A 13,566-nucleotide genomic window follows, 5' to 3' on the forward strand; every position below is an offset into this window, starting at 1 on the left:
GCACTTGTCTGCAGTGAGTGCGCCTGCGCTTGCCGGCTCGCGAGGCCGTCTCAGAGCGCTTGCGCAGTGAATTAGGTCCTGGCGAGCGGGGGCCGCGTCACCCGTGGCGCTTGCGCAAAAACCTGGGAGAAGATGGGCCCGAACCAGGTACAGCGAAGAGCGAGGGGTGGGGTCGAAATAATGACAATCAACTTCCGGTAGCTCTCGTGATAAAAATAAATACTTTTATTACTCAGGTTAAAAATAAAATACAAGTGACTTGGCATTGTTAAAGCCTGTTGAATTAATGAATGAATGCATGAATACATCCATTATGAGGGCGGGCTTTGGCTACCTCCTGTAGTGAGAATAAGGACTTCGAAGATGTGTGGGGGGGGGGGTTGCGGTCACCAAGGCCTGGTGCTGCGACGGTCCTGCAAGTTTCGAATGAACCTGGCGTTGAATATGTCCCCACCCATTGTCCAGGCCTGGGCCTGTGGGGGAACCGTGTGCATGTGTTCCTCCCCAGAGCCAGCCTGTGACAAGACCTGCTCCTCGCCGGCAGACCTGGTAGGTGGGAGGGAGATGGAGAGTGGGTTATAGGGATATTAAAGTGGCAATTAAGAGCAGAGGCTCTTCAAGGTCTGTCTGGCCCTGATGTAGAGTAGGACATATGATGGCGTATGAGGCTGAAACCGTTAGTGCTACGTCCAAATTTGAAACCCCTCAGTACCAAAGGTAAGCACGAGTTGAGCCTATGGGGAAAGAGGGTTTCAGGATATTAGGATGTTAGGCAGAACAGTTTGTGGGAGGAGCTGAAGTTCAGAGGAGAAAGGAGCTGAGAGTGATGTTAGGAAAAGGAGTCAGAGGTGGTGGGAGGCTGGTGGAGGAGGGGCTCAGACCTCACCTAGTCTCTGTTTCCTGCTCCCCCTGCTTCGATTCTTGGTTGCCTATGGAAACACCAGGCACGTGCATGGGAAGGCTGGAGTAGGTAGAGAATATGGCCTATCCGATTTGAGGGTAAGGAGGGATGAATACTTACCTGTATTGGGGGAGGGGGAATTCAGCCCCCCATGGCGGCTGTAGCAGCAGCTTTGGGCTACCAGCCCCGGGGGAGCCCCCCTGTAGAAGAAATGGGAGATGATGGGGAAGAGGCTATAGGAAGAAAGATGAGTGGGTATGGAGGAATCAGAGGAGAGGAATGAAAGGAATAGTACAGGAAACAGAGAAGGGTAATTACCATTCCTATGGGGTTTTAAACTAAGCTGTGCCTCAGAAAAGGGAAGGGAGCTCATTTTAATACCCCAAGATTTTCTGGAGCAGTTCTGGTTTGTTGCTGTTAAGGTCTAATGTGTTAAAAGTAAGGCTAAATGTGATCCAAGCTATGTCAGAAAACCAGACTCAGGCAAAAAAATTTGTTGGAGCAGGTGCCCTGGTGTTTGGTTTAGAAAACATGGTTACTTTAATTATAGGATACATCAGACCAGAGGGAAATAGGGAGTGACAAGGCTGAATTCAGGAGGAAAAGGAATTGTCTTGAGAGAGGTCCAAGGGTGGGGGGAGCGGGCAAGAAATCAATGGGAAGAGGAATCCAGGGAATAGTCAGGAGGCAATGAGTGGATCTCAGAGATGTGGGTAAATCTTGACATTTCAGCAACGGCTGGCCTACGCTAAAGGGTAGAAGTCACTGGGAAGAGCTGGAGTTTCTGGAGGGAATGGGGGAGTAGATCTAGAAGCCTATACAGAGGGATCCAGTGACTGACAGGAGACAGAATCCGCAGAAGATCCAGCAGATCACAAAGGTAAGGAAGATCAGAGGACTAGGGATCCCAAGGAAAAAAATCAGGTGACACACAAACGAGGCTGAGACCTAAAGTTTGGGGTTTTTTGATTTTTTTTTTCATTGAAAATGTCCATTTAAAAAACACAAAAGAATGCACACTTTATTCAGACAACACTGAAAAGGAGAAGGAAAAGGAGTTGGGAGAGAGGGAGATCCTGCTCCCAAGTACTGGGATGGGGGAACACAGTGGGGGTACCTGATCTACCACACATTCAGAGTAGGGGGGGAAGATGGTCCATACCCTGGGTATGGAGCAGGGAAGGTTCTTGCTATGGAGGAAGGCCAGAGGAAAGAGTTCCCCTATCACCTCGAAACAATCTCACTAGACTGGAATATATCATCACCTAGCTACTGGGGCAGGGTGTATGCGAGAGGGGATTCCCAGAAGCTAACGGATACTTGAGACTCAGGGCTTGTCTTCTGAAACATGGCTAAGAGTGATCCCAGGATACTCAGTGGGATCTACTGCCAAGAAACAAACTCCCTCACAGAATCTGGATCTGGGGGAAGTGGTGGTATCTTTAGAAGTGTGGGGAATCTTGAGAGCCTCAAAGCAGACATCAGCTTAGGGGTTCCTGGACACATACACAAAACATGGGGAGATTAAAAGTTTGGCAATGTTGAGTCGATCCCTTTGGGGACCCTGTCCTTTATCATTGAACTGCTCTGAAGCAAAGCTCGTTGGCTGGCTTCAGCAGGCTGAGAAGATAAGTGTGGTAGGCAGCACAAAATAGTATTTGAGCCACCAGTAACACTGTAGAAGGACTATGGGATTTACTCCATGGACAAGACTCCTTAAAAGGTTTCCCTGGCATAGGAGGCCCTTGGACCTTCCTAAGCTGTTCTAGATTCTAATAGCAAGCAAGAGTGTGCTTCTCTGGATAATGAGTATGAGCCCCCCAACCAAGGGATCTGGCAGCGAATCAGGCTATCTTGTGGGAGTGTTCAGAGCCCACTTAGGAAAGAAGGCGTGCTTTCTACAGTAAGAAAAGCTACAAAGTATTAGGCCATCTGGGACCCTGACAACACCTTTGCCCAAGAAAGAGGAAGAGGGAATCCTACGAGCTCTGTCAGGTTCCGCTGGAACCTGGGGACTACAATGGAAAAGTGGACCTGGGGTTCTCAGGGAGAAGGGGCTCTGCCTACCCCAGGTCTCCCAGGGAAGGAAGGGGGGGGTAATTATCTGTCAGTATCGACTCTCATCAGAACGGGGAAGGGAGCTGTGGAAGGGTGTTATGGACAGGAGAAAGGGAAAGGGAAAATGGGGGAGAGAGAAAAACAGAAAGAGAAGTCAGAGGTGAAGAGAAAGCTAGGGAGAGAAATCAAGGAGATACCCACTCCATTTGCTGGGATGGGTTCCTGCTATACAAAGCACTAACATGAGGCCAGTGGCTCCCCAAACTGTCAGAAACATTGCATCTTCCCAGTAGGCATTAAACCAAGATTTCCCCAATATGAGAGACTCAGTTCGCCCCAACCCAATGGATCTGTTATTCCAATCTTTCTCCCACCTCTCACTTTAAAAACGAGAGTCCCTAGACGCCATATAAAGTACTATTCTACTCCTTCACGTAACTGCTTTCTAGACTGCTCCCACAAATCTGGTCCAATATATTCTTCTCAAAAGGTGTCAGGACTCTCCAATCCCCCTGTCCTATTGCTGCTCATCTCTGGCAGATTCAAACTGCCCTTTGCCATTGCTAACACCCTCTTTGACAGTTCTGAGGCTCCCTAACCCTCCAACTCCTATTACCTGGTGCGCCGACGTTGGGCTGGGCTGCCCCCAGGGTCGGTAGCAAGCAGAAGGCGGGCGGTAGGGTGTGGGGGGCAGAGGCGCAGGGAACGCAGCAACTCCTGCTCTGGCACAAAGGGGCGGAGGGGACCCCGTTCTGGTGAGTTTCCCAGGCTGCTGGAGCGGGGGGGTGGATGGGCTGGAGGCGTAGCACGGCGAGGGGCCCTGTTTAGGGGCCACGGAGGTTCCACAGCTACCTTCAGAACTGGCAAGAGGGAAAATACACAGCAAGATGGAGAAAGAAGAAAAAGGAGAAGAGAGTGATGACAGGAAAGATTTGGGTAGAAAAAAAGAGAAATCAGCGCCTTTAGAGAGAACTACTCCTTGTCCTGGGTTAACGCCCCCAAGCCCAGCCACCCTACCCCAGTCTTACATTCTCGGTCACTAGAGGAATATGGCTTAATGTCTCCCTCTGCTCTCTTGGGTGGCAGCTTTCTTGCTGGAGCTGACAGTGGACAGGACACAGACAAGGTAAGCATTAGAAGATATACTTTGCACCCCTCCTCCCAGCTACTACCCCCTTGACCCCAAACCTCTGCTCCCTGACACCACAGTTCCTCCTGGGGAAGGAGAGAGTTCAGTTCAGCTCCATCGCAGAAGAAGCCCTGTGGCAATGCCTTCACACCAAGAGGGAATTCAGGGGAAATGCTGGAGCACTTGTGAGGGGAGCCAGAAGGAGCAGGCCAAATGCAGAGTTGGGGGAAAAGTTCTAGGGGGAGACTCAGGCCTGGGAGATGCAGGAGAAAGGCGGCTAAGGGAGGCAAGCTCTTACTGTCAGTGGGTGCTGTCAGGCCCCCCTGGTATTCTGGGGCAGTGGAATGGTCCCAGCCAGGCCCTCTAGATGAGATGGACAAAGTCCTTGGTTAATTAGGAATTGCTTTGGAGAGATCAGGGGAGGTTAGGGTAGGGCAGAACCTCTCCTTCTAGAGCAAGATTGAAGCTTTATTAGGAAAAACAAAGTATGAGGAGAAAACAAAGACATTTGGAGTTAGCAGAGTAAATGGGAGGCTAACATACTACCCAAAGCTCTGCTTCCCATGCCCTCGCTCTTCTATTTGCTCCCTCCCTTTCCCTCTCAAGAGGTTCTCTACTGTGTGTGGCAAAGGAGAGATTTCTCAGCAAATCCACTTAAGCTTTATCCATGGTCCCCTCCCCTGTGGGCTTGGGCCCTCACTGCCCTAGGTGGCCCTCACTCTCTCTCACAGCCTGTAGCCCGCAGGAGCTGGATGGGTGAGGCCGTGGCAAGCAAAGCGAGTCATGGATATGAATTGCTTCCCAGTGCCTGACACTGGTCAAAGCTAGTAAATGGTAACAGACTGTTCTCTGGGTAGTGGTTACTCCCGTTCCTGGCCACGGAGGAGGGGAGAGCTAGCCACAAAGCCAGCTAGCTCAGCAAGAGGGCACTTCCATGCAAGCTGTGGGAGGCAGTGAGGAAGGAGGCGTGGGGCTCAGACTGGCAGGGAATATGTGTGTTTGAGGATGGAATGGGGAGCTTGGGCAGCATTTCAGTACCTCCTAGATTTGGTTTCTCCAGATTGATTTCATTATTTGGTGGGAAATATAAAATCTGAGCGTTATTTTCTAAAACTCATATTTAAACTTTGGACCATTCATGTCACTATTCTATGACTGGAAATGGAAGGGCTGACCGCACTTGTCTGTCCCTTGACTGACAGAAACCTGAGGGGTCTGCAAAGGAAGGTGACCCTGGCCTATTTTGATGGGCCTGAAGCGACAAGAGACCGCACCAATATCAATCACCAAACAGGTCCCAACGAGCTCACTTAGTTAAAAGTTCTGACAAGCGTAAGATGTACTAAGCTCATGAGGGCAAAAGCAGATGGGTAACAACTGCTGGAGACTTGGGCTGCTTGAGAATTCTCCCAAATTGACCACAATTGCACTGTGCCCCCTGTGGCCTCCAGAAGAACTAGCCACCATGGCCTACAGTTCCGCCCATTCACTGCAGCTTTACCAGCGGGTGTAGGATCAACCGTGGCAGCCCGAGAGTGTCGAGATGCCCTCAGGGAGGGAGCAGGGGGCCCTGTGAGGAAGGAAGCGGCGGTGCCCCTCAGTGAGGGGGCCAGTGGGATCAAGAATCCACCTCTTTCCTTCCCCTCACCCCAACTACTTGGCCAACACACACAAGGTGACAAAACTTACGATGCTGATGGGCAAAGAAGCCTTCGAAGATCACAAAGTTGTTGACCTATGAGATGAAACAAGTGAAATATATGTTGTTCATTCAGCTATTCACCACCACATGGGGACAGAACCTGGTCCCATAAAAACCACAGCGGGAGGAACAGAAGCCACCTTTCCTGTCCTTGTTGACAAACTCAGTCAAAAACTCAGACCCTGATAAGCTGATTCTAAAAGTTGATATGGAATTATAAAGGACCTCAAATAGCCAAAACAATCTTGGGAGCATTCACACTTCCTGATTTCAAAACTTACAAGGTATCGCAATCAAAATGGTATGGAAGAGGCCTGAAGCTAGACATACAGACCAATGGCATGAATAGAGTCCAGAAATAAACCCAAATGTCTATGGTTAATTTTCAACGGAGGGCCAATACGATTCAATGGGGGGAAAACAGCTTCTTTAACAAATGGTGCTTGGACAACTGAATATTCACATGCAAGATCATGAATGTGGACCTCTACCTCACATCAGACAAAAAAAATTTTAACTGGGTCAAAAACCCTAAATGTTTTGGGTTTAAAAAAATTTTTTAAGTTTATTTACTTAAGTAATCTCTGCATCCAATGTGGGGCTCAAACTCACAATTTGGAGGATCAAGAGTCACATGCTCTTCAGACTGAGCCAGGCAGGCACCCCAAAGATCTGTCAAGAGCTAAAACTATGAAACTCTTAGAAGGAAACATGGGGGGGGGGTGCTTGGGTGGCTCAGTCAGTTGAGTGGCTGACTCTTGGTTTCGGCTCAGGTCATGATCTTAGGGTCATGAGATTGACCTCCGCATCAGGCTCTGCACTCAACTAGGAGTCTGCTTAAGATTCTCTCCCTCTGCGCCCCCACCCTGCTCATGCACTCTCCCTAAAAAAAAAGAAAGAAATGGGAAAATCTTCATGCCTTGGATTAGGCAATCGTTTCCTAAATATGACACCAAAGCACAAGCAACAAAAGAAAAAAAAAGAAACTGGACTTTGCCAAAAGCAAAATCTTTTCTACTTCCAAAGACACGATCAAGAAAATGAAAAAACCCACAGAATAGGAAAAAGTATTTGCAAATCATACATCTGTTCTATATCTAGAACACATAAAGAACAGTTACAACTCAAGAACAAAGAACACACTTTAAAAATAAGCACAAGGAGGGTGCCTGGGTGGCTCAGTTGGTTAAGTATCTGGCTCTTGATTTCAGCTCAGGTCTTGATCTCAGGGTCATGAGTTGAAGCCCCGTGTTGGGCTCCAGGCTGGGTGTAGCGACTACTTAAAAAAAAAAAAAAAAAAAGGGCATAGCACTTGAATAAACATTTCTCTGAAGATATGCAAATGGCATTTGAAAAAATGCTGAACATCATTAGTCAACAAGGAGATGCAAATCAAAACTACAAAGAGATACCAGTGCATACCCGCTACCATAGCTAATTAAAAAAAAAAAAAAAAAGGTGGGGCGCCTGGGTGGCTCAGTCAATTAAGCTTCTGCCTTGGGTTCGGATTGTGATCCCAGGTCCTGGGATTGGCCCATGTCAGGCTCCCTGCTCCACGGGGAGCCTGCTTCTCCCTCTCCCTCTGCCTGCTGCTCCCCCTGCTTGTGCTCTCTCTCTCTGTCAAGTGAATGAATAAAATCTTAAAAAAAAAAAAAAGGAAAATGACAAATGTTGGTGAGGGATGTTAAGAAATTGGAATACTTATACATTGCTGGTAGAGGATGTAAAATGTTGTAGTCATTGTGGAAAAACATTGTGTCAGTTCCTCAAAAAGTTGAAGAATTACCATATGACCCAGTAATTCCACTCTTAGGTATATACCCAAGAAAACTGAAAAGATACGTGCAAACAAAATCTTACAAATATTCATCACCAAAACATGGAAACAACCAAATGTGAATCAGCTGATGAATGGATAAACAAAATCTAGTATATCCATATGATAGAATATTATTCACCCATAAAAAGGGATGTGGTACTAATACATGCTCCAACATGGATGAACCCTCTGAAAACATTATGGTAAGTGAAAGCCAAACAAATTGTAGGATTCCATTTATATAAAATGTGCAGAATAAGCAAATTGCCAGAGAGAGCAGATTACTGGTTGACAAAGGCTGGGGAAAGGGGTATGGGAAGTGACTGCTTAATGAGTTCTGGGTTTCTCTTTGTGTGATGGAAAAGTTTTGGAATTAGCACGGAAAATCAGACAACACTGTGAATATACTAAAAACCACTGAACTGTGTATTTTAGATAGTTAAAAGAGTGCATTTTATCTCAAAAACCAAAAGTCTGTACGCTACTTTTTAGTTCTCCCAGAACCCAGGCTAATGGAGACAGAGCGCACAAAACACCAGGGAAGAAGAGGCATCCAAAACTTTCAAAACAGAAGCTTAAACATACATACATATACACACCAGGCCAAACGGCTTAAGTATACAAATACTGAGAAAAACTAAGCTTTAAGTAGGGTTCAAATGGGTGGAACTGTCAAGGGAAGATATGCTGGAGAACAGGGTGCCACTTTGATAACTAGTAACTGACTTAGAGTGATTTCATTATATTATCATATTCAATTTGGCCTTCACAACAATCCTTGGAGTCCCTGCGTTAAAAGAGTAAAGGCTTGGAGACATGGCCTGCCCAAAGCCAAGTAGCTAACAAGTGACAGAACTGGGCCTCAAGCCCCAGACCCTAGCTGTAGCAGTTCAGCCAGGAATAATACAGTGTAGTCATCAAGAGTGGGCAATGGGTTAATTGAATTTAAATTTAAAAAATAGCAATAAAGAAATAAATAGGGGCGCCTGGGTGGCTCAGTCTGTCAAGCGGCTGTCTTCGGCTCAGGTCATGATCCCAGGGTCCTGGGATCGAGCCCCGCATCGGGCTCCCTGCTCCGCGGGAAGCCTGCTTCTCCCTCTCCCACTCCCCCTGCTTGTGTTCCCTCTCTCGCTGTGTCTCTCTGTCAAGTAAATAAAATCTTAAAAAAAAAAAAAAGGAATAAACAAATAATAAATAAAATGTTTAACATTTTTTAAAAAAAGAGTGGCAATGGGTTCAAATTCTTGCTCTGCCACTTACTAGCCATGTGAACTTGGTCAAATCACTAATCTGTATAAACCCCAAATGGAGTCAATAAAAGTACCCACCTCAAAGAGATGTACAAGGATCAACTGAGATGATCCATGTAGCTAGCACACAGAGCTCATGAATCATTGTTTACATGATTACTTATACTCTATAATGTTTTGGTCTTATAGGTTACCTGGCTATGCCTAATACTTTGCTCCTTCCACTGCTCTCCACTGCCTCTTAATGGAACAATGTACTAGGGGAGGACATTCTAAATATAAATAGACCCTGCCTGTTTCCTGCCTTGACCCTGTCCAGCCACCCACCCTCCTCCAGAAACAAGGACAGGCCCAGCGCTCCTGCCACACCAAACTGCCTGCAGTACCCCAGAAGATAATTGAATACCTGTCTGCTTTTGCTCATGCTGGTTCCTGTATATGAAATGCACTTTAGCCTGCCCACCTGTCCACTATCCCCATGACATTCACCTTTCAAGATTAAGCTTAAGTCAAGCCTTCCTTTACCCAATTCCCACCCCAAGGGTAGCACTCACCACGTCTTTATGCCTCCTTTGTAAGCACATCAATCAAATCATATTACAGTGGATTAAGTGTCCATGCTCTGAATCCAAGGCAAACTTGTCAACCCAATCCCAACCCCTCCTGCCCATGACATTGCTTCAGCAAATCTCCTCACGTTCTCTGACATCATCACATTTTCTCTCTACCGAGTCATTCTTATGCTGTTGGTTCTTCCAACTGAAAACAATCAACCCTCTCTCAATCCATTTTCCCCTCTAGCTCTTGTCTATTTCCTTGTTCCCCTTAAAGCTGCATTTTTTTTTTTTTTTTTAAGATTTACTTATTTGAAAGGGGAACCTGGGTGGCTCAGCCAGTTAAACATCTGCCTTCGGTTCAGGTCATGATCCCGGAGTTCTCGGATCAAGTCCTACATTGGGCTCCCTGCTGGGCAGGGAACCTGCTTCTCCCTCTGCCCCTCACCCCGCTCGTGCGCTCACGCTCTCTCTCAAATAATAAATAAAATCTTAAAAAAAAAAAATTTACTTATTTGAGAGAGCATGAGCTTGCAGAGCGAGTGGGGGGAGGGGCAGAGGGAGAGGGAGAGAAATCCTCAAGCCGACTCCCCGTTGAGCATGGAGCCCGACAGACACTGGGCTCAATCCCAGGACCCTGAGGATCATGACCTGAGCTGAAATCAAGAGTCAGACACCTCACTAACTGAGCCACCCAGGTGCCCCCATTAAATCAGCATTTAAAAGACTGGCCTATTCTTGTTATCTCCACTCCTAGCTTCCCAATCTCCTAAAGCCCAATCCATTCAGACTTCCACCCACCACTGCAGAGAAAAGGCTGGTTAGGATCACCAGTGATCTCAGGTAACTAAATACAACGGTCACCTCTCAGGCCTCTTCTGAACTCACTGATCAGCAGCATTTTACTCAGTAAGCCACTTCTGTCTCCTGGAAACACCTTCTTCACTGGCCTTCCAGGGCACCCTACCTAAAAATTTTCATCTAATTCACTAGTGCTGTTCTCCTGGTCCATGACACCTCTTAAAAGAGTACTGGGTGGCTCAGTCGTTAAGTGTCTGCCTTCGGCTCAGGTCATGATTCCAGGGTCCTGGGATCGAGCCCCACACTGGGCTCCCTGCTCAGCGGGAAGCCTGCTTCTCCCTCTCCCATTCCCCCTGCTTGTGTTCCCTCTCTCGCTGTGTCTCTGTCAAATAAATAAATAAAATCTAAAAAAAAAAAAAAAAAAGAGTACTCAAGGGCTCCAGTCCTTGAACCATTTCTTTCTCTATACTCACTCCTTGGTGACCTCATCTGCCTCACTGCTTTCAATACCCTATGTATGCAGAGACCTTTCTATTCCAAACCTCTTCAAAATCAAAGTGGACTCCTACTATATCTTCCCAAGGCTGCTCCACCTACCATCTCAGTTACATAAACTTCATCTGTCCAATGGCTCAGGCTGAGTTTGGGATCATCCTTCACTCCTTCTTTCTCTTTCTCCACAGATAATCTACCAGGAAATCTTATTTACTTTAACTTCACAATATTTAAAATCTGACCACCCTTTACCCTCTCTTCTGCTACCATCTTGGTTTGAGCCACCACCATTTTTCATCAGAATTGTTGCCTCCTAACTGGTCTACTTGCTTCTATCCTTAACAGCCAAAGTGGTCTGGCTAAAAGTATGATGATATCATCCCTCTGCTCAAACACCCACTATGACTCTCCTCTTTCCACTCAGAGCATAAGCCAAAGCCTTTACAATAACCTGTAAGGTTGGAAATATTATTCCTCCCCCGCTGCTGCCTGATCTAATCTACACACTCCCCTTCACTCCTGCGGCTGTAGCCACACCGCCAATTCACTTGCTCAGGCACATTCCTATCTCATGGAGTTTGCATGAGCCATTCCTTTTGCCTGGGATGCCCTCTCTGCACTCTCCATTATCTGACTCACAACCCCATGCACTCCCATCCCCACGGCAGTACTCGCAAGCCTTCTTAGTGGCTCTCATCTTTCTAGAGCACGTATCATCAACCATACTACATAGTCATATATTATGTTTGTCTCACCAACTAGGATATAAGCTCCACAAGGGCAGAAACTTTTATCTGTTTTGTCAAGTATTCCTAGTGTCCAGAACAGTGTCAAGTGCTCAATAAATAGCTGCTAAATGAATGGATAGCATTAGTAACGTTATACCGTATTTACTTACACACTAACCACATTCTCCATATAAGGCCAAAGCTCCCGAAGGATAAAAAATATATACTTTTCTGGGCCTTAATAAACAGTAAAGGCCTCTGTAAAAACAAGGAGGTGCAAATGAGCTGGCTATTTTTGGGACACAAACATATTACTGGGTATACAGAACAGCAAAAAATTAAAACAGATGATAATGAATAGCTGCAGAATGAAAGATGTTACCACAAAAAAAGGGGAAAAAAAAGGAAGAGCTTAACTGTATGAAATGAATCCTATACAATGGGGAGTAAGAAGTGCTTGGAAGATGCCACTTCTTTGCTGAGCATTAGTAAGGATCAGTAAGGATCTACCCTCTGAAACCTCTAACCTGTGGAACTGTGGTCTCCAGGTTGTAATGTTTATTCAGGAACTTAAGCAGCTTCGGTGAGGGTCGGTCAATAGCCAGTTGGTGTGGTTCAACTCGCTCCTTCTGCAGGGAACAGGAGACTCAGGGTAGGAGAAGGTGGGGGGAGAGCATGCCAACAGGAACCCAGCAGCCTGGGAAGGGAATAGGAGGATATGGGAACATGGCAGGCAGGAGGGTGGAAGGCAGGGCCTCTGGAAGGGCTCAGCGCAAAGGGGCCTTTGGTCTCTATTTTGGATGGACTGGTGAAAAGATAAGTGACACCTGCAACATATAGTGGAAGAGTTCTCGCCCATGGCCATGGCGCTGAAGTGACTCATGGATGTAAAAGTCTAGAATGCACAGTGGTTCTACCTCGTTGTGAGCCTCACGATCATCCTAGGAGGTAAAGAAAAACAAGTACCTTTTAGGACCCAGACATCGTTGCCGCCTCCCAACTCCCAGCACTTTTATTCTCAGAAGCCAAGGCATGTGAACTCTCAGCTTCCAGTAACACTCACCAGTACAAAGAGTTTCTTGTATCCAACTTTAAGGAAGCCGATAACGGCTCCTTTTCCAGCCCTGTAGGATGGGGAAAAATAATAAAACAAGCTAGTAGCAACTATTTGTAAGGGAGAGTCAAAAAAGGAAGAGGGGGTAGGGGAGGAAGGAATCAAGTATGGGATGGAAGGGCATTTGGAACTCACGGTCGCGCTGAAGTGTCTTTGAGCACATACATGACATGGCGGTTACTCTGCATCCTTGATGCACTGGTGATGGGAGCAGGAAGATGCTGGGCCTGCCGGGAAGATAGACAGACTTTCTGCAAGTCCATTTCAAAGGACCTATGCCTCCCTTATCTACTGGCCCCAGAGAGCCCCTCCATCTAAAGACTCCCCAGTACCTTGGCAGAAGCCTTGCCCAGTTCATCTACAATGGTCATAATTTGCTGCTGCAGATCAACACTACAGAAAAAAAGAAACAAAGAGTCAGATACTCACTGAATTAGAAGGTCCTGGGAACCTTGGCCACAAGCTCAACCCAGGTTCGGCACTTAAGACTCTCTGACCTTACCTTGGAGACCTCTGATCTGATTTTCCACCCCACCATTCTGGAACCCAAACTTCTGCCCCACCTCTTTTCAATACATTACACTCCCCCCTCCCTGAGGTTATTGTGGGGAAGCAGGAAGGGCGGGTCAACCACATCCTTTGGTTAGAACAAATCAGGCCAAGGAGTGAAAGGTCACAGATGCAAGTGCCCATCAACTCCACTAGGTCTAGGGTCAAAGGTCACCAGAAGGGCGAGCCAGAGCAACAAAAGGAGAGGTCACTAGTCGGTGAGAAGGGGGCGTGGTGCCTGGACCAGGTTTTTGAGAAGAACAAGGAGATAAGGGCCTTGGGGCGGGTTTGAGAGGTCACCGGGCCGGCGTTGTGGTTCCGGGTCGGCGGGCTGGGGGTCGCAGGTGCTGATCCAGCACCGTGATCCGCTCCGGGAGCAGCGCATCCACATCGAACGAGAACTCCATGGCCCATTGTGCGTGGACGGACCCGCCCCGTGCCACGTCACTTCCGCCCCTCCCTGAAA

General features: G+C 47.2%; 1 protein-coding gene across 8 annotated transcripts; it reads right to left on the reverse strand.

Annotated features, from left to right (window-relative positions):
- Window positions 1-202: 202 nt before the first annotated feature.
- Window positions 203-13,551, reverse strand: ATAT1 (alpha tubulin acetyltransferase 1). 8 transcript variants are annotated; one of them, XM_025890916.2, is made up of 13 exons: window positions 13,401-13,551; window positions 12,884-12,944; window positions 12,687-12,778; window positions 12,501-12,561; window positions 12,265-12,378; window positions 11,965-12,066; window positions 5,778-5,823; window positions 5,590-5,658; window positions 3,988-4,059; window positions 3,576-3,819; window positions 1,022-1,101; window positions 887-929; window positions 203-546 (listed from the first exon to the last, which is right to left on the reverse strand). In XM_025890916.2, the coding sequence occupies exons 1-13, from the start codon at window positions 13,505-13,507 to the stop codon at window positions 387-389; spliced, it is 1,251 nt and encodes a 416-aa protein (XP_025746701.1). In that variant the 5' UTR covers window positions 13,508-13,551; the 3' UTR covers window positions 203-386. The 8 variants fall into 8 exon arrangements, with proteins under 8 accessions (XP_025746701.1, XP_025746698.2, XP_073733590.1 ...); XM_025890913.2 differs by lacking the exon at window positions 13,401-13,551 and adding an exon at window positions 13,054-13,332; XM_073877489.1 differs by lacking the exons at window positions 5,590-5,658; window positions 13,401-13,551 and adding an exon at window positions 13,054-13,329.
- Between the last annotated feature and the right edge of the window lie 15 nt (window positions 13,552-13,566).

Source organism: Callorhinus ursinus, unplaced genomic scaffold (genome assembly GCF_003265705.2).
Source record: "Callorhinus ursinus isolate GAN/ISIS: 27379988/994484 unplaced genomic scaffold, GSC_fseal_2.0 scaffold26, whole genome shotgun sequence".
NCBI classification, from domain to species: domain Eukaryota; kingdom Metazoa; phylum Chordata; class Mammalia; order Carnivora; family Otariidae; genus Callorhinus; species Callorhinus ursinus.